This window comes from Zingiber officinale, chromosome 8A, assembly GCF_018446385.1.
Source record: "Zingiber officinale cultivar Zhangliang chromosome 8A, Zo_v1.1, whole genome shotgun sequence".
Classification (NCBI taxonomy): Eukaryota; Viridiplantae; Streptophyta; class Magnoliopsida; order Zingiberales; family Zingiberaceae; genus Zingiber; species Zingiber officinale.
The window spans coordinates 25,259,405-25,287,085 of record NC_056000.1 but is presented as its reverse complement, the minus strand read 5'-3'; the positions used below and the strand labels follow the sequence as shown (position 1 = coordinate 25,287,085).

General features: G+C 38.7%; 2 protein-coding genes across 3 annotated transcripts; one reads left to right on the top strand and one right to left on the bottom strand.

Moving 5' to 3' along the window:
• Nucleotides 1-1,251: 1,251 nt before the first annotated feature.
• On the top strand, nucleotides 1,252-2,570 carry LOC122011396 (formin-like protein 6). The gene has a single exon (XM_042567785.1). The coding sequence runs from the start codon at nucleotides 1,404-1,406 to the stop codon at nucleotides 2,439-2,441; it is 1,038 nt and encodes a 345-aa protein (XP_042423719.1). The 5' UTR covers nucleotides 1,252-1,403; the 3' UTR covers nucleotides 2,442-2,570.
• Nucleotides 2,571-14,420: 11,850 nt separating this feature from the next.
• LOC122011362 (peptidyl-prolyl cis-trans isomerase CYP23-like) lies at nucleotides 14,421-19,287 on the bottom strand. 2 transcript variants are annotated; one of them, XM_042567745.1, is made up of 9 exons: nucleotides 19,133-19,287; nucleotides 16,549-16,662; nucleotides 16,330-16,478; nucleotides 15,746-15,818; nucleotides 15,574-15,663; nucleotides 15,150-15,189; nucleotides 14,882-14,964; nucleotides 14,781-14,812; nucleotides 14,421-14,644 (listed from the first exon to the last, which is right to left on the bottom strand). In XM_042567745.1, exons 1-8 carry the CDS (start codon nucleotides 19,247-19,249, stop codon nucleotides 14,792-14,794), a joined length of 687 nt encoding a protein of 228 aa, XP_042423679.1. In that variant the 5' UTR covers nucleotides 19,250-19,287; the 3' UTR covers nucleotides 14,421-14,644; nucleotides 14,781-14,791. The 2 variants fall into 2 exon arrangements, with proteins under 2 accessions (XP_042423679.1, XP_042423678.1); XM_042567744.1 differs by lacking the exon at nucleotides 14,421-14,644 and having other exon boundaries at nucleotides 14,672-14,812.
• Nucleotides 19,288-27,681: the final 8,394 nt, after the last annotated feature.

Sequence of the window (27,681 nt, the reverse complement as noted above, 5' to 3'; positions counted from 1 at the left end):
AGATCAATTAAATGAGTCTATATTTCTAGATAAAAAAAAATTATATATAGTATCCAACCCAGAGTTTAAAAAATTAAATATCTAAATTATAAAAAAAAAATACAATGGAACTTTAATATGCCTATAAATTATTATAAAGTTTTTGTCGCTTTATAATTTGAGGGTTGGCAGAATTTGACTGGAAGCTTGTGTTATTGATGGAGATAGACTTCCATGCTTTGCTTTGGACAAAATTAATGGCCCATAAAGATTGATGTTAAATTGTAATAAAAGTCAAAGATTAAAGATCACCATTTATTTTTAAAATATTAAAAGGATGTATGTTCTATTTTTTATTTTTAAAATACTTTTTAAAAAATATTATAATAATAGATTTAATTAAAATTGCTAAAAAAAATGTTCAAAATTAATTAGTAATTTTAGTTAAAATTGTTCAAATATTAATAAAAACTATATGAATCTGGTTAAAACTTTTTAACTTGATCAAATTAGGTTAAATATTATTGAAATAGTTTTAAAAAAAATTAAATTATAGTATTTTTTTTATCAAAATTATTACAACATACAACAACTTTAATCAAAATTATCCAACGTACCATCAAAGTTGCTAAAATATAGACAGGGATAATTGAACAATGGTTATGCTATTAATAAATAATCAAGAGATTTATGATTAGACTTTTAACGAATAATTAAGAGATTTAAGGTTTAAATTTTAACTGTAGTATATTATAGAAAATTTTCTCTCTGGTAAAAAGTAGGCTAAAGAATGCTGATCATTTGAATAAGTTTTCAATCTTGAGTGCTTCTCGATTTATTTAGTAATTAGTAAAAACTTTCATGAGTCAAATTAGTCATCGAGGATTAGTCAATTCAAAAAATTAGATATCTAATACCAACTAAAAAAATTACTAAAATATAAAATAAGGTGTCTTTCGAGCATGATGCGATGGTAAGAAATAGGATGAACTCTTATACAACAAATACTCGAAACCCACGCAGAACGCATACGTCCATAGTATTCAAATCATTCGTAATGTTGGGTCATCCGTTGGGATCTATTAGTGTTTTTCAAATTTACACTCTTGATATATAAAAATTTTTATTAGACTTAATTGATTATCTCCCGATTAATCGGTTCCAAAATTGAATATCTAATAATAATAATAATAATATAAAATACGGTAGAATCCTTTTAATGATTTTTAAAAATATTTAAACTTCTTTATTTTATAAAGTAGAAATAGGGAGAAGAAACCAAATCAATTTGTGAAAACTACTATCCTTCCCCTTCCTTTTGTTTTCTTCCATCTCCTCCATTTGCTTCTTCCCTTTCGGTCGATCAGTCCAGTCAATAAACCTAAAAAGAGCAATTCCATCACCTCAATTAATTTCCTTCATTCATGGAGTCTACCAACAGCGGCAGCGTCCAGTCGTCCAGCAGCGGCGACAACGAGGAGTACGACGCCGTCGTCGACTCCCCAGCTCCCTCCTCCTCCTCCTTCTTAAACCTCCCTCCTCCTCCGCCACCGCCGCCGGCTACCACTCCTCCTGCCAGCTCCTCGATCTTCGACTCCTTCTCCCCTTACTTCACCCCCTTCCCGTTCCAACCTCCGCCGCCGGAACACGCCGCAGCCTGGTCCTTGTCTCCTCCTCCGCCGCCGCCGCCGCTCTCCACGTCAGCACCGTCGAGCACTCGCGGCGGTCCCACTCCCCCGCCGGTGCAACCCCCCGCCGCCGCTCCGCGAGGCCCCAAGAAGCGCACGAGGGCTTCGCGGCGCGCGCCGACGACCGTGATCAACACCGAGACCTCCAACTTCCGCTCCATGGTGCAGCAGTTCACCGGCTTCCCGTCGCCGCCCTTCGCCGGCGCCGCCGCATCGCCGCAGTTCCAGAGCCCTGGCCTGCAGCTGGATCTCTTCGGGTCGTCGCCCGCCGCCGTCCCGCAGTTCCTCCTCAGGCCCTCGGCGCAGAAGATGATCCCCTCCCCCGCTTCCTCCTCCGCCTCCCCCTCGCTCTTCGACCACATCATCGCGAGAAGCAACGTCGCGAGCATCGGCAACTCCTCGATTACTAGCGCCGACGTCGACGGCGCTCCAAATTACCACGACAAGTTTCCCCTGTCCCTCTTCGAGCAACAACCCGACGCGGCGAATCGGGGCACGGAAAGAGGAAGCTTCATTCCGCCGGCGTTTCTCCAGCCGCAACGAGCTCAAATGGCACAGCTGCCGGCGGAATTTGCCAGAGGCAGCCCGGGGAGCCTCATAGCCACCGGCGCCGCCGCCGCCGCCGCCACGAATATTACTTATAATAACAGGCCGAGAAGGGACGTCGGATTATGCTGGGACGTGAATGAGCAAAGCGGGGAGGAACGCAGGCCAGCAAGCTCCATCGAAGACCAACAACCTTATCAGAAACTTTGGCGACCAAATCTAGATTGAATTATGTCGGAAGAAGAAAAGAAAGGAAAACCTCACTACTATCGGTAAACACTTTTTTTTTTTTTATTTTGGGCAAGAATTATTGATATAAACTTTAATTATATCACAAACTTTCCCCCCTTTCCTTTTAATGCATTGAAAATCTCCTCTTGAATTTTCACTCATGGAAGAGTATGAATTAGCCATAGAACCAGTAATTGAAAGGGAAAAAAAAAACAGAAAAGAGAGATGTGTCTATACTTTGTTTGGTAAGATTTCATTATTTTTTTTAATAATTCAACTGTTTAAGTTTTACCCAATTAATTTTGAAGATAAATAATCTTTTTTGAATAGTTTATGCAAACTCTAATTATTTTATCAGGATCCTTTTATTTTATTTTAAATATCTTATCACACCAGTATAATTAAGATTCTATTGTTTTCTTAGATGACATTTTATTAGGTGTGCAAAATAGTTGCATAAATTATCAATTTAACAAATATTTATTGAAAATAAGTACGCCACAATTTTGATCCATTTAACTTTCAAGAATATTGTATGTATGTATCAATTTTAGTTAAAATTGTTACATGGGCATGCAACCATTTTGATATAAAAATTATATGACCATTTCTAATTTTTTTTTTTTTTGGTGGCAAATATGAATAAACTTTGATGACCTTTCTTAGGGAATATTTATTCTTTAGATTTGTAAAATGAATTAAAAATAGTCATGGAATTAGGACGGTAAATAAATCAAACGTTCATGAACAACTTTGATATTTGACGTAGTAAAAGTTTATTTATATTCGTTCAATAAACAAGACCAATTAAATAAATAAATTTGAACAATTCATTAAATTAAATAAACAAACTTAACACACATATATGTTCAATTCATTAACTAATGTCCGTGAACAATGTTCATGAATAGTATTTGTGAACAACGTTTGTAAATAATGTTCATTAATAAAAATCTATCAACATTCTAAATAAACAAAAAATATGAATAAATAAATTTAATTTATCAAGATCAATTATCAATCAAATAAATTTGAATTGAGAGTTCAATAATATCTAAACGAACCAAACTCAAGCAAAACTTAAATTACGAGCTCGATAATATCTAAATGAACCATGCTCAAGCTCATAATAAATAAACCAAGTCAAGTTTGAATAATTATTTCAAAAATTTAGCTCATTTTAAGCTCAACTCAACTACATTATCAAACAAGCTTAAACACTCCAAAATTTAACTCAACTTAATTTGTTTATAGCCCCGTGTGGAACAATAGCCTCCTACATTATACCTATATATTTAAATTGTTACATTAAAATTTTCAAAAAACTCTTACATGACTATTATTTAATCTTTTGTCATTTCTTAAATACTATCTAGTTAAACTTTTAATTAAAAATTTAATATATATACACTATGTTGGTCACTTTAAAAAACATAGGCTTCAATATACGCTAGTACAACTATTTATTTAAAATTTAAAGAATAAATCAAGTAATTTTAATCAAAACGACACCATAACTATTTTTTTTAATACTTTTAAAATGAAAAACCTAACAATATATAAGTTCATAAACAAATTATTTTCTTCAAAAAAAAAAATTATAAATACAAATATGATACTTTTAATCAAAATTAGTCCTATAATAATTTTGTTAAAAATAGTCTTATCAGTTTCTTCTTAAGTTTTCAATTTGAATCAATAAATGCAAGTCATGCAAATTTATTTACATTTTGAAAGTGATCAAAATATTTAAAAATAACCATAAAGATTTTCAATTTTTTAAAATTTAAATATATAGGTGATTATCGAAGTTGATACATATTTATTTATTTAAAAAAATGAATAAATAGATAGATTATATATATATATTGTTGGTGCAACCTTAGGTCAAGATTGACCTGAGTGACCCGACTCGAGTTGACCTGACTCGAGGTATATTTTGATGTTTGATAAGAATAGAGAAGTTGTATTTTGATATTTGACAAGAATAGGAACTTGGGGAATTGTGGGTGCAACCTTTGGTCAAGGTTGACCTGGTTGACCCGACTTGAGTTGACCTGATCACGGAAAAGTCCAAGTATGGAGACTTGACACGGAAAGGTCCAAGCAGGGAGCTTGGCACGGGAAAAGTCCAAGTATGGAAGCTTGGCATGGGAGGTCGGAGAGGGCTCGGTAGCTCGTTCTCTGGACTGGATAGGGTCGGAGAGGGCTCGGTAGCTCGTTCTCCGGACTAGGTCAGAGAGGGCTCGGTAGCTCGTTCTCTGGACCGGACGAAGTTGGAGAGGGCTCGGTAGCTCGTTCTCCGGACTAGGTCAGAGAGGGCTCGGTAGCTCGTTCTCTGGACTGGATGGAGTCGGAGAGGGCTCGGTAGCTCGTTCTCTGGACTAGGTCAGAGAGGGCTCGGTAGCTCGTTCTCTGGACCGGACGTGGAAGTCGGAGAGGGCTCGGTAGCTCGTTCTCCGGACTAGGTCAGAGAGGGCTCGGTAGCTCGTTCTCTGGACCGGACGTGGAAATCGGAGAGGGCTCGGTAGCTCGTTCTCCGGACTAGGTCAGAGAGGGCTCGGTAGCTCGTTCTCTAGATCAGGAAGGCTTTAGGTTTAAGGCTGGGAAATTGGATCGGTCTGTTGACCGATCCAGTGACATTCCTTCTCCCAATCTATTTGGTTAATGATCGATCTGATGACCGATCATTAACCAAATAGATTGGGAGAAGGAATGGCCTGATCGGTCCACAGACCGATCAGGGCTCTGGCAACCAACTCTCTGTGAGAGTTGGGATCGGTCTGGGGACCGATCAGCCTAGGGTCTGATCGGTCCCCTGACCGATCAGATCAGTCCCCTAACCGATCAGATCAGTCCTGGACCGATCAGGGTGGAGCCTGATCGGTCCAGGTCTAACCGTTGAGACACAACGGCTAGATTTCTTCTTCTTCTTCGCAGGCTCATATAAGGCCTCTACAGTAGACTGTTGCTTCTTCTTCTAGCTCCTGCTTGCTCCTGCGATCTGAGCTTTGTTGAGCTCTCCACTGCTGAAGCTTCGTGTGAGCTTCCCTCGGCTGGGTCTCCAACTGATAGTTGCTGCTTGCTGCTGTGGTTGGCCTCCATGAAGTTGATGCTTCATCAACAGTCAATAAGAAGGCAAACAAACTAGTGTTTTTACATTCATATTGTTCTTGGCTTCTTGTTGTATTTCTTGTACGCTAATCTTGCTGTTGCAAGAGAGATTGTGGCGAGGTTTCTCCACCCAGAAGGAGTTTTTATTAGCCGGTTCTCCGGGGTCTCATCCACCGACGGATTGATAGGATTCGTCCACCTTACGGACACGCTGAGGAGTAGGAGTATCATCTCCGAATCTCGTTATATCGCCGCGTTTGAGGTTTGATCTTCTCCATTTTCGTTTCTATCTTTTATTTCCGCTGCGCTAACTAAAATTGTAGGAAGAAACGTTAATTTGGGGTCGGCTATTCACACCCCCCCCCCCTCTCTAGCCGCGTCTGAAGGTCCTAACATATATGGCTCGATTTTTAATCTCTCGACTTTTCTAAATCTAAATGTCTCTCACTCTCGTTCTCGCTCCTTCCTTCATCGCCTTCTTTTGTCGCTCTCGATCCTGCCAGCAAACAAAGCAAAAGAGAAATAAGCTAAGCACAACTTATAACCGCATGCTTGTTCTCAAGCAAGCTAGAAGCTTCCCAAACTGCCACGACAAACAAAGCCGACGTTACACGTTGCTTAGCACCCCTCTCCAATCTCGGTTTGTAATCTCTCGATTTTCCCAAATCTCGCTCTCGCTCCTTCCTTCGTCGTTGTCTTCCGTTGCTCTCGCTCCTACCAGCAAGCAAAGCAAAGGAGAGACAATCTAAGCATAACTTATAGCCGCATGCTTATTCTCGAACTGGCTGGAAGCTCCCCAAACTACCACCACAAACAAAGCTAACGTTACATGTTACTTAGCACCCCTCTCCATTCTCGATTAGCGTTGTACAGTATTTTTTTTTATTAAGATTTATGATACAATGTACAAGTCCTAGCTACTACAGCATGTAGTAGCTACTTGGACAGTTTGCTACACGTTGTAGTAGGTACTTAGACAGTTAGCTGCTACAACTATAGCAGCTACTTGGACAGTTAGCTACTTAGCTACCACAAAGTGTAGCAGCTAACTCCCCAAGTAGCTGCTACAACATCTAGCAGCTACTTGGATAGTTAGCTATCACAATGTACAAGCTATAACTGCTTCAATGTATAGCAGCTACTTGGACAGTTGTTAACTGTTACAATGTATTGTAGCTATTTGGACAGTTAACTATTACAACGTATAGCAACTACTTGGACAGTTAGTTCAATAATGAAGTATAATCTTTTTTGATAAATTTTATGTTTTCAAGTTATAAAATTTACAAAAAACTTACTAAACATCATTTCTCACATTTCATAATCAATAATAAGTCGTTTCATTTTAAGTTGTAATTCTCTCTAATCCTAATATATTATATATACGTGATTCTAAATGATCTATTTAATATAGAAAAAATATATATTATCATTATTGGGCGTTTGTCAGGTGTTTATGACATATGGATAGAAGTATCTACACAAGTTAATCATTTTAACGATGTTAGACATAAGTCCTTTGAGAGTAAAGAGAAGACAAAAAAGAGCTTTTGAAGCATACAACTTACAATTTTACAATATTAATAATCTTTTTTGATAAAATTTAATTTTTTTGTTATATAATTTACAGGAAACTTTCCAATTTAAGTTATTTCAATTTCCTACCATTGATTCAATGGTAAGTCATTTCAATTTAAATTGTAATTCTCTCTAATCCTAATATATTATTAGGATTTATGATACAACGTACAAACCCTATCTGCTACAGTGTATAAGCAGCTAGCTGTCATAACATGTAACAGCTACTTGGATTGTTAGCTTCCACAACGTGTAGCAACTACTTGGACAGTTAGCTGCTACACATTGTAGTAGCTACTTAGACAATCTTACTAACCTTTTCTTACCAATTTTTTATTTTATAATTTGCAAAAAAAATTTCAAATATTATTTCTCATAATTCATTCGATGGTAAGCCATTTCAATTGAAGTTGTAATTACCTCTAATTCTAATATATTGTTTACACGTAATTCTAAATGATCTATTTAATATAGGAGAAAACATATATCGTCTTTATTAGGCGTCAGCTGTGTGTTTATGACATCTAGATAGAAACATCTACACAAGTTAATCATTTTAAAAGCGCTATACACCAGTCCTTCGAGAATAGAGAGGATGCAATAAGAGCTTTTGAAGCACACTTTGATAAAAATCTAGCATTTACCTTCTTACACTTCTTTATATCAAGAGGAAAAAAAGTTCAGGTGCATCTTCAAATATAGTATTAAATTCAAATTCAAAGAGAAAACTATTGAAGAAGACTAAAAAATTTAGAAAATCGAAAGATGCATTGGAAAAGATAGAGCAACCGTTCAGTCAAAACTTATTGATTGAGCTAGAGACCTTGAATTTCTGAAATTTTGGTATGGGATAGAAGGGGTGAATATATAAAATGTATATATGTTCTCCAACTATAGTTCTGAGACTCACACAAGAAGTTATAGTCGTGTGCCAAGTGACACGGACGTTGGTGCGAATCTTGCAAAAGCAGCACCACGTTGGTGTTGCTCTTTGCAAAAGCAGCACTAACATGACCTTAGCTTTCGACCACCAACCTTGGTGCTGGTTTCCTAAGATCAGCACCAACGTGGTGCTGATCTTCTCAAACTAGCACCACAATATACATAAAGATTCAAATCATTTGGAACAATGCTAGGAAGGTCTAAGTAGAATAAAGGAGAGCATATTCGGACTCCTATGATCCATATGAACACAAAGGATTTGAAATAAGTCCGATTAGAGTTCTCTAGGTCCATCAATGGGTTTTAACCGAACCCCATTGATTGAGCTAAGGTCCTTAGATTTCTGAAATTTTGGTATGAAATGGAAGGAAGTGAGTGTAATGAATGTATATATGTCCTCCAACCATGATTCTGAGACTCACACAAGAAGTTATGGTCGCGTGCCAAATGACATGGACATTAGTACTGATCTTGCAAAACCAGCATTACGTTGCTGTTGCTCTTGCAAAAGCAGCACCAACGTGGCCTTGACTTCCAATCACTAAGCTTGGTGCTGGTTTCCAAAGATCAACACCAACGTGGTGTTGATCTTTTCAGACCAACAACACAATGTACATAAAGATATAAATTGTTTAGAACAACGCTAAGAAGGTCTAAGAAAAGTAAATGAGGGCATATTCAAACTCCTGTGATCCATATGAACTCATAGGACTTGAAATGGGTATGTTCAGAGTTCTCTAGGTCCATCAATGGATTTTAACTGAAACTCATTGATTGACCTAAGGGCCTTGGATTTTTAATATTTGTTGGGACCTTGATGTCCGCTAGAGGAGAGGGAGGGGGGTAAATAGCTCCTCACCCAAATCGTCGCTTCCTATGTATTCGTTAGCGCAGCGAAAATACAAACAAATACGAGCATGAAAGCTAAACCCTAATAGACAAGAAAGAACATCAAACCTCACACATTCATATAACGTAGTTCAGAGATAACTTACTCCTACTCCACGGTGTATCCATAAGGTGGATGATCTCTGTGATCGTTCGGTGGATCAATCACCGGAAAACCTCCGGCTTGCACAATCTCCTTATGGGTGGAGAAACCTCATCACAATTTTGCTCAAGAGCACTTGGGAGATTTCTAATAGAATTTAACCAAATCTATTTCATCACCAAGGTTAGCCACCCCGAGCTCTATTAAATAGAGTTCGAGAGGAAAATACCAAGTTATTTTCCCGTTACTAATCGACTAGTCACACCATCAGTCGACTAGTCCTCTGTGAAATTCGACTGTTACAACCCCAATAGCTCGATACTAGTCGACTGATGTCATGACCAATCGATTGGTCCACTTGGGTTGAGAGAACAAAAGAATTATGTTCTCTCTCAGTCTAACCACTAGTCGACTGGTAAACCCTAAACATAGGATTTACCTGAGTACATTCTTTCATACACTCATACTCGCCTGCACAACCTTGACCTTGCCTTCTAGTCTCTTCCATCAGCCTTGTATTCCTCAGATGCTTCCTCATCCTTAGCGCTTTATCTTCAAGAGCTTCCTTCGATCTTGTCCTTATTGTCGGATCTTCCTTTACCAAGAGGTCGCACCTCTAGGACTTTAACCTTTGCTAAGTCACATTTGGACTTACTTTGCCAAGACTACATGCTTGAACTTACACCGCCAGACTCATTCTTAGACTTTTTCTTTTGCCAAGATCTCACTTGGACTTTCCCCTTTGCCAAGATCTCACTTGGACTTTCCTTGTTGTACCTGCATCCTGCACACTCATAATGCATATCAAATGCAACAATAAACCTAACTTAAATCTTTGCCCAAATATCAAAACCTAGGGTCACACAAATTGCTCCAACAATATTTTGGTATGGGATGGAAGGAATAAGTGTATAGAATGTATATATGTCCTCCAACCATGATTTTAAGACTCGCACAAGAATCTATAGCTGCATGCCAGTGGCACGGATGTTGGTACTGATCTTATAAAAATAGCACCACGTTGGTGATACTCTTGCAAAAACAGCACCACGTTGATGCTACTCTTGCAAAAACAACATCATGTTGGTGTTGCTCTTTCAAAAGCAAGACCAACGTGGCCTTGCCTTTCGATCACCAAGTTTGGTGTTAGTTTCTAAAGATCAGCACCAACATGGTGCTGATCTTCTCAGACCAACACCACAATGTACATAAGATTCAAATCATTTAGAACAATACTAGGATGGTCTAAGAAGAGGAAATGAGGACATATTCAGACCTCTATGATCTATATGAACTCATAGGACTTGAAATAGGTCCGATAAGAGTCCTCTAGGCTCATCAATGAGTTTTTACTAAAACACATTAATTGACCTAGGGGCCTTGGATTTCTATTATTTTGGTATTGGATGGAAGAGGTAAGTGTATAGAATGTATATAAGCCCTCCAACTATGATTCTGAGACTCACACAAGAATTTATGGTTGCATGCCAAGTGATATGAACATTGGTGTTGATCTTACAAAAAAAACACTACATGGTGTTGGTCTTTCAAAACCAACAATAACGTTGCCTCTTGGGTTCTTCAAACTCAATATCCTATTTCAATTGCTAGAGCACATTTTATAAAAGACAGCATCAATGTCTTCTATCCAATAGTATCATTTCACTATCAATATTGGTAGAATTTACATGCAAAACTGAGTTTCATAAAAAAATATAAACTTTTGTTAAAAATATGACAGATATAAAATATCACCAAGAATTAAAATTATAGTTTTACAAATTCCAGTTCACATGAAGAAAATTGTCTACATGTAGGCCAAACATGTCGAATGCAATGTCTCACACAATTGTAGATTAAGGAAACACTCCTAATCCCAATACTAAGGGAACATCAACTTGGCTAGGGTATAGGGCATGTTTAGTCCTCATATATAAACATGTGTTTGATATAAATCAATGTAAGCAAATTACATTAACCATAAAATAATACATGGTTTATACAAAATAAAATTTTCTCATTCATTCTTTATATCAGAATAAATTTTTATAGTCTGTATTTTTTGTGAGCCTCAAAATATTTACATTTGGATACACTAAAATAGAATTATAAAAGGTTTAAACCAATTTATTCTTAACTAATAAAAGACTTAATTTTCCTTGTGTAATTATAAAAAAAATAAGAATGCTCTGTTTTTACATGAACATAATAAGTTAGCAATCCTATATAACTGAAATAAACTCATATTCAGGATAGATATCATATAGGAAAATCATAATATATTTCAATTTATGAAATATAACTAGAAATAACTTATAACTATTAAATGCAATTTAAAATAGTTTAAGTAACAGGTTCAAATCTAACACTATGACGGATAAGATATAACAATAAGCAATTTCAAGTCCTCATTCTCATCAGTATTCTAATTCTTTACAAGATATGTACTCGAATTCATCTAAAGAAAAATTCAAAAAAATTATTTCATCATTCTCAAATTATAATTTAGTTAATGAAAGATTTTATTGGTAAGCAGATTGAAGAATACAAATAATAAAAATGATGTTGCAATATTATTGATCTTGTCCAAACGCTGACTCAACGGACGCTGGGCACGTGGCACTCTCCGGTTGCCGACGTGGGTCTTCGACTGGTGGCACGAACCTTCGGCGTACTTGCACAGAAGTCGGGCCAGGAAGGGGTTCCCGGCGGCGACCCTCCGACGCTCAAGTCAGGCAAGCAAGCAGTAAAGAAGTGGCTCTCAAGATATTAGAATGCGTACCTCCGGCGGAGAATGAGGGCCTTTATATAGGGCAGCGGAGAAGCGAGTGCACACATATCGAGGTGTACACGTGTCCGTAGCCCATACCCCAGTAAGGGCTTGTCAGTGAGCTTACCTGACCCATACTGCTACAGTCCAAGCATGTCCTCGATGGGACAGCGGAACCCCCTGTCGCCTGATTTGGAGTATGACCATATCACGAAGCATGCCAGCTGTCAGAAGATGTCCCTTGTCTTTTTCCCCGTACTCCTGCCGGGCATCCGACCGGCCCACCTCCACCTTCCGTCCGACCGGTCATATATGATGGTCCATTGGGGAAATTATCGGTCATGTGTTTTGTGGCGACTGTTAGCAGTATGCTTCATGTCTTCGACCGAGCGTGTCGTCCGCTCGGCCCTACGATCTTGCTCAATGAGCGCCGGAACCCCGACTTCCATAGGGGTGTCTTTTGCCATCGGCTAAACACCGGGCGACCGCCCAGTCGGTCAGACCCCTTTCTCCGGTCGGCCTAGTTGGTCCGACCTTCTTCTATGAACTGCCCGGCTCTTTGACTTCCACGTGGCGTTGACCCCTTACAACGAGGGTCCCCTGTTCTTACCGCCGGATCAATTATGTTGATCTTTGCAAATCAGCACCAACATTGATACTGGTCTTTCAAAGTCAACACCAACATTGATGTTGGTTTGCAAAATTCATCATCAATGGGTAGTCAATGGATTTTTGAAAATTAGAACCAACATATAATCAATGGGTTTATGAAAATCAGTACCAACATTGGTGTTGATTTATGAAAACTAACACTAATGTTGTAATTTTTGAAAACCAATATCATCATGTTCTTCAAAATCAAGCACCAAAATGTTCTTGTAATGGGTTTTAAATAATTGGTTCTTAGAAACTATGATGGTTAAAAGACAAACACTCAATATACCTTACGTCCTTCAAAAACACAAGTAAAAAAAAGGAGAGGAAGATGACCAATATAGGGTTGAGCGAAAACTCTAACTCACTTGACATGAGCTGAGAGCTAAACAAAATGACTTGTATATAAGGTTGAAAGCAGAGGAAGAGAGGAGCGGATGAGCAGCAAAGAGGATTTAGAGCTTTCATTTTAAGGAAGAGAGAAAGAAAGGAGTGGATGAGCGGCGCAAAAGGTTTAACATTTTCGTTTTAGGGAAAAGAGGGAAGCAAAGGAAGAGAAAAAGTAAAAATAAACTCACGCAAAAGAAAAGAGAAATTAAAAATAAATAAATAAATTTATGCCGCATCATCGACCCAGTATGTTGTTGTACACGGTTGTCCATATAAGAATGTACTATTATAAAAGATCGGTTTATACCTGTTTCTAAATTTATAAAAAGCTTAAAATAATTATTATAGTAATTTTTTTGACCAACATTGTTATATCGTTACCTTTTGACTAACTTTATTATTGTTTTATTTACATATATCTCTTTTTTAAATATTTTTTCCTAAACTTGTAAAATCTGTATCATTTTGATTTCTATTACTTTATTTTTTAAAAAAATAAAACTTTTATAGTATATACTATTTAAATTGTTATTCATTTAAAAGTTTTAGAAATTTTATTGTAAATTGTAAATCACTTCGCTTTATTATATTTTATAAATTTATAAATCATGTATAATTCTAAAGATAAATGTTCTTCCTTTCTGCCTATCGATAAATTTAAAATATAATTTATACACATTCATTCAGAGTTCAAAGGTCGATCTTTAAAATCATCCCCATTAAAATTCAAACTTTGATCCTCTTATTCTTTGAGTGTTTTACCACTGCATCACATATGTGAGAATGATTTACCTGAACGAATGTATTAATCTTAGTCGGGCAATCAAATTTAGAAGGACAGGTAAATTTGGTAGAAAATATCAAGATGCAAAGATTGGGTCGAAATCCTGTTATCGGTTCCCTGCACGGATAGTTGTCTTGTGGGTCCAATCTAGTGGCTGCCATTAGGCTAGATAGTTGCTCCTTGTACCAAGTTACATGGAGATTCTATCTATCAATGATAATGGTGGAGCAAACCAAACAAAAAGTTCCTAAAGGTACCTTTGGAGTAGTTGAGCCTGACAAAAATGGATTTGAACGTGCAGATTGCCAGCAAAGTGGTCGTCCACATGGGTGCAAGTGTCCAGGTTTGGTATTAGGTTTTGGAAGAAGGCTACTAGAGTTACTCTTCCAATTATCAGATCTCATTTTGTTACGGGAACCTCCTTCGATGGACAACATTGAGGTTCATGGTTCGATCGATCAGATAAGAAAATGATTTCGAAAGATGAGTAGTTTTAGTATTTAGACGGAGAAAAAAAGGTCCATATGAGCACAATTTAGCATTTCCCAACCCGCGACAGTTGGCATGTTAGAGAAGCAAGTTTACTAAGGGAATGGAATTACCTTAGGTCGCTAATCTATGTGGCCTTGTAGGTTTTGAGAGATATAGACAGTAGTATTTCTTTTCATGTAACCGACATAGTTAAGCCGTGTCCAATTATTCGAATGGTCAGTCTTATTCACTCCTTTGCTCCATTTGGAGCCACCGTTTAGCTACTAAGAATCTTCAATAACAATAAGCATTTAAGATAGAAAATCCATGACAGATGCGAGATGACCAATCTTGGATACTTGAAAAAGGAGTAGGCAAGCTTTTCAAGCATGATGCATAACTTGGCTCAGACACAATTTTCTAATTACTGAACTTACAATTCGAGTTTCCTCTTGATGAATGAACTCCAACTTCAGATCAGAGTCTGTATCAATCCTAAGATTAAACTGAAATAACCGTTGATTTGGTCAAAATTAAGGTAGAATAACACATTAGTTTTTTACCATTGTCTATTGCATGCAAGTGTTTTTAGTGTATATCATACATAAAGCAAAACCTCAGATGTATACGATCAACACATACCTCCTGTCAGTCTACGAGAAACACTTCAGTCTCTGTAGATTAGAGATGAACAGTGAGAAGACAGAAGTTTTACGATTTAGACACGACTATTTGTCACCCACCTGTCTCTCAACTTCCAACAGAGATTCAGAAAGCTTTCTCTTCAGGATATCCTTTTCCAGTTCGCAACTTTTGTACTTGGTATCTGAAGAGAGAGATAAACCAACTATAATGCCCAGCATATGCAGTGACTTTGTACAAGAGATGGATTACATGATAGCAGTAATTAGTGCAAATTGATTGAACATGAATTAGCGATTCATTTCTGTCTTATAAAAGCAATATTTTGACTTGCAGCAACAAATGGAGGAAATTTTGGTCAATTCTCACCATAATAATAAGTTGACAAGATGGTTATGCGCTCCACTGGCTGAAAAAGAAAACATGAAAATGTTACTACACAAGCATAATAGCATTCTTGAACCAGCATATGTAAGGGTTCTTTTGTTGTGAAAAGGGACCAGAAGAAATTGGTGTTCCTCAATCTGTCACATTTCCTCGAGTTGACGTTTTTCAATTTATACTGTATATGGGTTTCTATACTGGGAACATAGAGGAACTGCCATGATACATAAAGATGAGAAATATATTTTATTCTATCACTTCTTAGGCCTACAAATTGCGAGCTACAAGGATAATAGAAAAACACGCAAGTTGTGCGTCAACTTGGTAGATCAAACAATATTGGATGGACCAAAAGTTACAACTAGCCTGGTTTTCAGATTGCTTATTTGTTAACCAATGGAGAATTTACCATAACAAAAATCCCTTCACGCCGTGTAGGAAGCTCTTCCAGTCTGCTTAATGCCTCGTCACCTCTAGTCAATTTTCCAAAGATGGCATACTAAGGTCACGTAAAATCAGAAATAGTGGTGAGAAAATATCAATTTGTTTGAAAATATAAAAGTGTCCAATAAGCAAAATACCTTGCCATCGAGGTGAGGTGCATCTCCTAAAAGGATAGAGAATGAAGATGAAGCACTATCAGGATCAGAATATCTGAGGATGAAAAAATCGAACTAAGATACATTAAAAGGGTTAAAGTGTAAAACATGGCTTTGCACTTTCCATAATAAAATAGCTTGTCCTTAGTACAATTGTTCCCTTTGTCATCAGCTAGGTCTTAAGAGTAAAATTACGATCAAGTTGTTTGTGTTCCTAGAATGTATAAAGACAATAATCAAAACAACAGTAAGCGAGAGCTAAAGATGAAATTCACTACCCATTCTTTAAATAACAAAAATGTATAAGAGATGCTACTCATCCTCCAAGCTTGCTCCAACAAAAAATAAAATAAAATAAAAACAATGACAACAATCTTTATCGGAACATCATTTAACAATATGCATTTATGATAATTGAAATTTCTAAGTCAAACTATAAATAAGAGGGAAAATGCATACTTCGGACAATCCAAAAACAACAATCAGCAACAAATACAAACACATTTTTTTCAATCTAAACCCTATAAGATGAATTGAAGGCAGATGGACATTTGATAATAAGTTACCTTCCCATTGAGAGGATGCCTCTTACATGTTTGACTTCACTAAATTCACCAATAACAGTTTTCTCAGCTTCCAACTTTTGTTCTTCATTCAAAGGAGCACTTCTGCCTCCTACAACAGCAGCCACTTGTGCAACAAAACCTTTATCAACCTACCAATGACAATAAACTTTGTTACAGAAGAAATATCTACATAAAAAAGTGGATTAGTAAGGTCACTACCCGAAAGAAGTGATTTGTGTTATAGCAGCCAAGCCGCACAAGCTTGAAAATATGCTCTACAGTTTTGGGAGCAACATTAGGGAAAAATCCAAACTCAATGTCACCATAGTTTGTCTGCACAAGAGATAAAACAATTGTAAATATTACCTAAACACAAACTGAATTTTAATTTAAATTACTGGAAAGCATAAAATTAATTTAACTTTAAAACAATGTTTTAAAACATAATGACAAAGAACATTTTCACAGTGAGAACGGACAAAATGATGAATATTGCATAAAATTTTATACAGGACACTCTTAAATAATTTAGGATAGTCATCTCAATAGAAAAGTAGTTCAGAACCAAGAAAATTGATAAAGATCATCAAACTGTTCAAATGCTTGATCCTTTGAGCTCAACTGATGCATATCACCAGTAGTGCACTACCAACAAAAGCCTTCCCAAACATGAAAAGAAAATTGATACTCGTTTTTTGAATCAACAAAGAGAATAACTCAAAAAGTCAACAACCACATTATATATTTTGGCTACCTTAGCTTCTCAGACATTTACACATGAGACAACTACATTTTTACGAGAAATTCAAGGAAAGAAAAGATATAAATAATTATGATTGGAGCTGGTTTTTCAACAGAGCAAGAAGCAAGTAGCTTTTCAGAATATTAGGTGCCACGATATCACTTACTTCCCCTTGTCATCAGTTTAAGCGTATGTAGTTTTTGAGTGCTTGTATTCCAGCCACCAGAGGCCGTAAGTTATAGAAAAGCTCTCTATTCCCGCTTTAATCTCTAACCCACTACTCTTTTTCATTCCTCATTGACATGAAATTTGCTGCATCCCATAGTTTCTTAAGAGAAATCACACTGAACATAAAATATTTGTCTTTTTTTTACTGATATACAAACATACAACCACACTTGTGAATACTTACAGAGCTTAACAATTTTTTTTCCCTTTATTGATAAACCAAGCCACAATATCTTCGACTAATACATACACATTGAACAAAATTCAGAATGATTCACTCATATGAATAAGATTATTTTCACAAGAGTAACGGTATTATTCTTTGAATTTTTAAATTTGCTGCTCTGATAGACATATTCAGTAGACTAGATTATGATATACACCAATATATTGATCTGTTTTAGTTAGATTCTCATTAGTTAAGTTACAATCAGTTCAGTTTCACAGAAATTGAATCTCTATTATGTTTATTCATATGCTAATTGATTATAAGCCTTAATTTTGTTTAATTAGTTTCTGCATGATTAGAACTTTTATAAATTATGTCTGAAGATAGGTTGATTGATTATCCTTAATTAATACTTGACTGCATCCTGAACCAACTATAATTTTTATAGCAAGTGATCATCCTTAATTCCCTTTTTCACAAACAGACAGACAACAGATTGTGATGAAACTGTCCTACAAGGGGTAAAAACTAATAGACCTAATTTCTCTAAATGGACAACGGATGAAAATGTGACTTATCATACTTGGATTAATTATATCCTTAGGTACGATATCTTCATTTGAAGCCTTTAATTCCAGAGATGTCTTAGCTCCTTTGACCAATAGTACCTCTGGCAAATCCCAAAAATCTATGGAGTTCTAACTAGTTGTCAAAACTACAAAGGAAATTAAACATCTCTGCAGAATATAAATTCTTAGTTGTTTATCCAACAGCCTATATAAATGTATAAAAAAATACTTAATAGCTAAAGAATTACGAATACTGGAAGATACATAATTTAGGGCAGTGAAAAGGTGGTAAGATTCACTTCCTTTGAGTTCAGAAAATTCAAAATTATAGACAACGTTTCTCATTGATGATTAGATCCACACATTCCTTAAAATATGAACCATCACATCCACAAAAATCAGAAAATCCTGACGGGATCCTTCTGACATGTATGTAGAAGGCATACAGATTACAACTACAAAACAGAAGAATATCATTAATATAATAAGGATAAAATAATTCAAAAACCACACAGCAAAATTTCCTAATCCAATTCTTATGTCATTACATTGGTACTTGTTTACGACTAACTTTACTCTTTCTTTTTCTGTTTAAATAAGATAAAGTTTTCAACTTGTTCCATATAGATTTTTTTCTTCTAATTATCCATAAAGAAAGACTAGCGTAACATTCATTAATTTAGGAATGGATGTCAGGGCAAAACGATTCAAACGGTGGTAATATTTTTCATACGCGTGTATCTATCAGAATAGTCTGTATCAGCCTTTTGTTGAATATCTTGAACGCTTTGTACTCGAAACAATCTGAGGCAAAGCTATATAAGATCATGAACATTAAGAAATTGAACAAAAGGAAAAGTTCATTATTTGATCTGATGGCATAAATCAAGGAACTTCCATCAATGTCATCGGCGAGAACTTGCAAATGCATGGACGAAACAACTAGCTAACCTAGTAAAGTCGAATATTCCAACACAAAGAGACAATATAATCTAAGTATACTGAGTGAAGAAAAAGAAGATTATGGTTAAGATCAAGATCTGCCCACTGTCCCTAACAACATGAAAAATTGCAAGCGAGGAGGGAAAACGGAACCTGGAAGACGACGCGAGTGGTTCCGAGAGCAGGATCAAGGAAGGCGGAGGCTGGATCGACGATGGAGAAGGAGAGGTAGAATAGCAGGAGAAGCGATGGGAAGCATCGGTTCTCCATCTCGTCGCCGCGGTATCTTCCAATTCCGAAGATTTTCCAAATTCATTTTTTTCTAATGTCCAGTTAATTAATTGTTCATTTATTAATCAATTAGGACCCTACAAAATAGAGATTATCATTTATAGCCTCAAAAAAAAACGCAGAGCATGCATTCGGCGTAATAATAAAAACATTAGAAAAAGGTCTTCTGGAAATAAAATAATCGTAACTTCCTTATGATGGGAGACGATCATGATTATTTTTTTCTATTTATATATGTTAAATAGACCAAGCGTATAAATAAACCAATCGATCATCTTTGATGTATTTATTTATGTTCATTCATATAAAATTAATTAAATAAATAAAAATGAACAACGATACGAGTTTAAACCCATATATTCAATTTAGTAATATTCATAATCAAGGATTATTGTGAAATATGTTCATTAATATGATAAATAAATAAATAATAACTTTGAAAATGAATATACAAACTTATATTATCAAATTTATTAAACAAACTTATTACACACCAACTTAAACTTAAACTGAGAAGTCAGTAACATCTCAATAGCATAAATTTTCACGGAAAATTTGATAACATCTAAATAAATCAACTTAAACTTGTAAAAAACATCAAATCAATCTTAGCAATCTTTCATTTCAACAATTTAATTCAATTTATACTCGATTAGCTTGAGTCTGTTATCTTCTCAAATTAGTTTAAACGCCACCAAACTTACTTGTTTACAACCCTTACAGACAGCGTAGAAATGGTCAAAACACTTAAAATGATCTACAAGTGATATGCATACAAATAAACGGCCCGTGGCTAATCCATTAACTTAACTTGCTCTTTATATATATATGCAGACAACAGAAGTACAATTCAGGTGAGCACACACTCCCGCTAGACAAGCTCACCGGCACCAAGATTTCGAGGATGCAAATTTAAGAGCAAAACTACATAGCCGTCTGACGTAGATATGGTTTAGGACAGGGGAGGAATTAGGAGAATAAGGAGGGATAATTTGATCATTTTACGGTAGCACCTCTATTTAGGTTACTGTAGCATGCAAACGAAGGGGAGCTGGGGGTGGTGTGGAACTTCTACCGCCGCTAACTCCTCCTCCTTCTTTCTCTTGCTCCACGCCGGAACCGACACCGACGCCGGCCTTCGCCTCTGCCCCTTTCTTTCTCCTCACCGCCGACCGTCACTCCTACTTCTCTCCATCTCCTCCTCTCGATGCCACCGCCGGGCGGACCGTCCACTATTCCTCCTCCTTCATCTATCTCGACGCCACCATCGGCAGGAGATGCCCTGGAGGGACGTCGACGTCGACGAAGTCACCGGCACTGCAGCCCCCCACCACATCTCTCTCTCTCCGTCTCGCAGCCCTAGCCGCTCCAGCTCGCCGGAGCCGCCTTAGCGTCATCCTCTCTCTGTTCTCCTTCTCTCTCCTCTCCTCTTGCCGGAGCCGCCCCCCTCCCCCAGCAGCCTCTCTTCCTCCCTCCCAATGGCCACAGCGGTCTCCGTAGCCACGTTCATCCGATCATCGCTGCGACAGACCGCCCCCTCTCTCCCTCGTAGCTCGCCGGCAGCTCCAGCGGGCAGCCCCAGCGTCGACAGCCCTTTCTCCCCCTCCACATCGACGTCGCAGTGTCGCCTCTCTCCAGTATCGCAACCCCTACACCAGCTCCCCTCCCTTCCGGCAGCCATTTCCAGTGGCAACCCTCGATGGGCCCACTATCTCGGCTGATCTACTGTCCTAGCCGACCCATGATTTTCGCCGACCCACAACCTTGGCCAACCGTATAGCGTTATTGTCATTGTCGGTAGTCCGCGCGTCCATTGCGTCCCTGTTGCAGCTTTGTGTTGTGGTTGTGTTTTGGCCTTCGAGCCGATATATTATCCCGGCCTGCGTGTCGATTTCATGTCCCGGCCTGCGTGTCAAGCCCGTGTCCCAGCCGACGTGTCGAGCCCGTGTCCCGGCCTGCGTGTCGATCTTATTTCTCGGCCTGCGTGTCGGTATCGTATCCTGGTCTGTGTGCTGATGCCTTATCCCGGTCTGCGTGTCGGTGCCTTATCCCGGTCTACGTGTCGGTATTATATCCCGACCTGCAGCTCGTCTTCCAAGTCCGGGCCTTGTTCAGCTTCTTGTCGTCAGATCCTGCTCTCCATCCTGATCAGGAGTCGGCTACTCTTCCGGGTCGCGACAACTCGAGCCGCGTCTCATCCGAGAGCGCCTCCTGGGCCAGGGTACGTTCTCCGTTCATATTTTATGCATATTTCATTATTTTATGGCTTAGTCTTATACTTATATATTCGTTGGATCTGCCTCGAGTATCGGGGTACCGGGGATCGGGTCAACCCAGTTGTTGGCTGCAAGTAGCGTTGACCAGAGGACTTCTGAAGACTTGGTCAACATAGAAGTCATCTCAGCACACCCCCCTCCGGGACGTCGCCACTCCGTCAACATTTCATCCACCTCACCCGACGGTCCGTCTGACTCAGCTTCCGGACGGAATCACCGTCACTTAACAGAGAGCTTTTGCAGTAATTATGACTAAGCACTTCATCGAAACAACTTAGCTTCGGCACCTTATAAACCAGAGTTAGAACGTGTGGATGATGATGACAATGATAGTTATGACAATGATGATGAGCACCCTAAAAGAGATAAAAGAGAATTATCAGAATTGACCGGATCGGATCAAATCATTAAATCAAATCAAATTAGTTTTAGGATTATTCTAATAATTCTGTTATAATTATTAGAATAATTCTCAAAATAATTTTTAGAATTATTCTGTTATTTATTAATTGGTTAATTGACCGAGTACTTGTTTAAATCCTATATATTGTATTGTCTTGATGGCAAATATCAACAAAACAATAAGATTAATTATTACTCTCCTATTTTATCTTCTTTCTATTCTTCTTTTAACATGGTATCAGAGCCATGATCCTTCGTTCCTTCTCTTTCTCTTAATTTTCCCTCACAAATCCTCTTCCCTTCCTTTTCTGCCGCCGCCCAAGACAAAAGAGGAGTTTCTTTTTTTGAAACTGCAAAACAAGACGACAAAAGGGCTTCTCCTTTTGTGCTACCGTCGCTGTCCACCGAACGCCGACCAAACCTCGACGTCGACAACAAGTGGTTGCTCCAACCAAGGCTTCTATTTCCTCTAAGGGGAATTTCTCCAGACGAAAGGCCCCCTTTCCGGCGATCCAGTCTCTCTACAAGATAAGTTATTTTACTTTAGATGTCAAATACTCAACACTATCAAGGAGGCCAAAAATAAAATTCAGTCTGATGTCAAATTTGTCGCATCATTGGCCATACTGGAAATTTATGCCCTAAAAGATTTGATTACTCTCGGGTAAAATGTCAAAATTTTCACATCATTGGTCATCCTGGAAATCTATGCCCTCAAAGATTTGCCTCAAATTTCATTGGTGGTTCTACAGTCTCAAGACAATCGTCTATTTCACAAGCATATCCTAAAGCTCTCTCATCTGTGCCTACTTACGGTAAAACCCCAGAGTTTTCATCTACTGATTGGTATATTAACACTGTAGCAACTCATCATGTCACATCAGATTATAATATTCTTACAGACGTAATATCATATTATGGCTCGGATACGGTTCAAGTAGGCAATGACTCAAGTTTGCAAATTGCTAATCTTGGAAACACATATATTCATTTATCTAATCGATCTTTTCACATGCGCAATATCTTTCATGTTCCGTCTATCACTAAAAATTTACTTTCTACCCGTCAGTTTTGTCTTGATAACAATGTCATTTTTTAGTTTCATTATAATCATTATCTTATAAAAGATAAAGGAACAAATGCTATTGTGTTTCATGGGAGAATCAAAAATGGCCTCTACTATCTTCAAAGTTCTTCAATCAAAGCTTTTGTTGGTGAACGCACAAATAAACCAGCTTGGCATGCTCGACTTGGTCATCCTTCTCTTCATATTGTCCAGTCAATCATCAATAGGTATAGTTTACCTACTTCCATTACCTCCTCTCCATCTCATTCATGTAGGGCCTGCATGGAATCTAAAAGTCATAAGCTACCTTTCTATTCATCCGATTATGTTTCTAATTTCCCACTTGAATTAATTCATTCTGATGTTTGGGGCCCTGCACCTGTTTTATCTAACCAAGGTTTCCAATATTATGTTACCTTTATTGATCATTTTAGTAAATATACTTGGCTCTATCCTATGAAAAGAAAATCTGATTTATTAGATATATTCTGTAAATTTCAAAATCAAGTTGAACGATATTTTAATCGTAAAATACTTTCTTTTCATTCTGATTGGGGAGGTGAATATCAAGCTCTCCATCGTCATCTTGTCTCTTGTGGAATTGTTCATCGAGTCTCTTGTCCTCACACTCCGGAACAAAATGACTCTGCTAAGAGAAAACATAGACACATAGTCGAAACTGCCTTAGCTCTTCTTCATCATGCATCAGTTCCACGTAAATTTTGGGATGAAGCTGTTACCACTGCTGTATATCTCATAAATCGACTCCCTACTCCATTGCTTAATCATAAATGTCCTTTTGAAACACTTTATAATCAAACTCCTAATTACACTTTTCTTCGAATTTTTGGTTGCGCATGTTATCCATGGTTACGCCCCCTACTCTAAACACAAACTTGACTCTCGTTCACTACAATGTGTTTTCCTTGGTTACAGCAATTTGCACTATGGCTATCGTTGCTTCCATATACCAACAGGTTGAATTTATATTTCACAACATGTTACTTTTGATGAGACTCTATTCCCTTTTTCAGTATCTTCTTCGATCTCTCCTCCAGATACAGGTGACACCTTCTTAATACCACCTAATATTGTCAGAAATGATGGCACCTTCATCCACAATTTCCATCTCATGTTTGCCAACTTAAGAAATCTTTATATGGTCTTCGACAAGCTCCTCGTGCATGGTTTTATCGACTATCCAATTGGTTACAATCTCAAGGATTTTCTGGATCAAAGACTGACTCGTCTCTATTTCACAAATATAATGATGGGTCTATGATATTTTTTTCTTATTTATGTGGATGACATCCTGATAACCGGTAATGATCACAAGGGCATCGTAACTTTATTAAGTCTTCTCAATCAAGAATTTCCTATCCGAGATTTGGGCATTGCTCATTTTTTTCTTGGTATTGAGCTTATTCCACATGAGGATGGCTATCTTCTCTCTCAGAGCAAATACATTACTGGACTTCTTCAAAGAGCCAAAATGGATGGAGCACGTCCGGTCTCTATACCAATTGTTATAAACAACTCTCCATCTGCATCCTCTCCTGCTCTGTCTGATCCATAGATTTATCGAAGCATTGTTGGAGCCTTACAATATGTCACTATCACACACCCTGATATTACTTTTGCAGTAAATCGTGCTTGTCAATTCATGCATGTTCCAACTGAACAAAATTGGGATAATGTAAAAAGAATACTTCGCTATCTCAAATGTACTATTCTACATGGTCTTCTTTTATATCGTCAATCGTCTCGAGATTTACATGCCTATAGTGATGCGGATTGGGCAAGTTCTCCTGAAGATAGACGCTCTACTAGTGGATATGCAATATTTCTTGGACGAAATCTTATCTCATGGAATTCGAAGAAGCAACCTACGATATCTCGTTCAAGTACTGAGGCAGAATATAAAGCTATAGCAAATACAACGTCTAAAATTATTTGGCTTCAATCACTTCTCTCTGAACTTCATCTTGCATCAAATATTGCACCAAAAATTTGGTGCGACAATATCGGAGCAACATATCTCACAGCAAATCCAATCTTTCATGCTCGTACAAAACATGTGGAGATTGATTTTCATTTTGTTCGTGAACGTGTGGCAACTCAACAATTATCCATCTCTTATATCTCTGCTGAGGATCAAATTGCTGATATCTTTACTAAGCCATTATCCAGACAACGTTTCAACAAATTGGCAAGCAAACTCAACATCAAAGATCTCCCGTTAAGTTTGTCGGGGGGGTAAAAGAGATAAAAGAGAATTACCAGAATTGACCGGATCAAATCATTAAATCAAATCAAATTAGTTTTAGAATTATTCTAATAATTCTGTTATAATTATTAGAATAATTCTCAGAATAATTTTTAGAATTATTCTGTTATTTATTAATTGTTAATTGACCGAGTACTTGTTTAAATCTTATATATTTATTATCTTGAGGGCAAATATCAACAAAACAATAAGATTAATTATTACTCTCCTATTTTATCTTCTTTCTATTCTTCTTTTAACACACCCAACGGCTCCTTGTGCCTCTGATATTCTGCCGCGGGAAACAACTTGGATCCCATTTCTCTTCGGATCCTCGCTTTGTTTCTTGGTCAAATTTCCTTTCATAGATAGCTGCCTCTTGATATGGCTTTTACTCAATAAAGCCATCCCACCATGTTTTGGCGCATGTAAAGCGCCTTCCACACAATCACCCGCTTGCGCGCAGCTCCAAATTCTAGAAGGCCCTTCCCCAGGTGATTTCAACCTTCGAAATCCATTTTTCATTCGACAACCAGCCCAGTTATCAGAAATATTTTCATGCAACTTTGAACAAAGTGGGCACGGGGGATCATGTTTGGATATTGATCCGGCAGTGAGGATGGGGGACCCCCCCCCTTTTAGGCAGAGTCAACGCCACGTGGAGGTTGAAAGGTAAAAGGTCAACCAGAGGCTTGGCCGAGCGGATAGAGATTGGGGCGACCGGCCGAAAGTTCCAAACGGAAGCAAAGACACCCCGACGGGGAGTCGGGGTTCCGATGCTCATGTTGAACAGGGTCGTATGGCAAAGCGGGTAGCCCGCTCGGCCGAAGACATCAAGCAGTAATACTGTGAATAATTTCATCCGAGCACACGACTTGAAATCTCCCGAGTTGATCAGTACTTACGTCCGTTCGAACGTGAGGGGACTGCCGAGCGGCCAGACGCTCAGCGCGGGAACAGAAGAGACAAAAAGATAAGGGAAACATCGAGGGACATCTTCTGACAACAAGCGTGTTCGACGACTAACCCATACGCAAAAGCCCATGACGGAAGGTTCTACTGTCCCATCAGAGAGGTGCTCGGACTGTAGCAGTATGGTGTCAGGCAAGCTCCTCTGACAAGCCCATACTGAGGTATGGTAAGATGACACGTATTCGCCTCGGTGTGTGTGCATAAGCTTCTTCACAGCTCTATATAAGGGTCCTCACACTTCGCCGGAGGTACGCTTTTCACGCGATTACGCATTCTCGCATCTTCGGAGCCACTCCTTAGTTTACTCTTGCCTGACTTGAGCGTCGGAGGGTCGTCGTCGGGAACCCCCTCCCGGCCCGACTTCCTTGCAGGTTTGCCGGAGGTCCATACGACCGGTCGGAGATCTACGTCAGCAATTCGGAGAGCGCCATGTGCCCAGCGTCCGTTGATTCAGCGTTCAGACAGGATCAATTTGGCGCCGTCTGTGGGAACGCACTTGCATCCGAGCGGAAGCAATGGACGAAGCTGGACGACCGCATACGGTGATGCTCTCCACGGAGGAGCTCGACGCTCTGATCGAGACAAGAGCAGCTAAGCTTGTGGAACAAAAACAAAAGGCACAAGCCGAGCGGATGGAGCAACAAGCGACGTCCGCATCGGGAGGCCGAGCGGAAGCACCCGCGGCCACGGTTCCGTTTCATCGGGCCCTATTCCGCACGCCTCCTGAAGCCGCAACAGTTAATTGTGATCGAGGATCTTCATCAGACGAAGTGCCAATACGAGACAACAGAAAAGGCAAGGCCCCCCGAGCGGACGCCTCCCCCAGCGGATCAACCGTCAGTTTTCGGAGGCCATCCTGCGGGACCCTCTGCCAAAGCACTATGTGCCCCCGGCGATCGGTGAATACAACGGAACCACCGACCCGGACGATCACCTGGGTAAGTTCGACAACACAGCCACCCTTCATCAATACACAGATGGAGTAAAGTGTCGAGTGTTCCTTACCACCCTCTCGGGATCGGCACAACGATGGTTCCGGAGGCTGCCAGACGGATCCATTACAAGTTTCAAGGAGTTCTGCACAGCCTTCCTCCACCATTTTGCAAGCAGTCGGCGTTATCAGAAGACAAGTGTCAGCCTGTTCGCCATCAAGCAAGAGCCCAGAGAGCCGCTCAGAGCTTATATACGACGATTCAACCAGGTGGCCATGGATATTCCAACGGCCACCTCAGAAACGATGATGAATGCGTTCACGCAAGGCCTCGTGGATGGGGACTTCTTCCGCTCGCTCATTCGGAAGCCGCCCCGAGACTACGATCATATGTTACACCGGGCCAATGAATACATCAATGTGGAGGAAGCCGAAGCGGCCCGAAGGAAGGAAGCTCCAACCGAGCGGGCGCCCACTGCTGAGCGGAAGCCGCACACT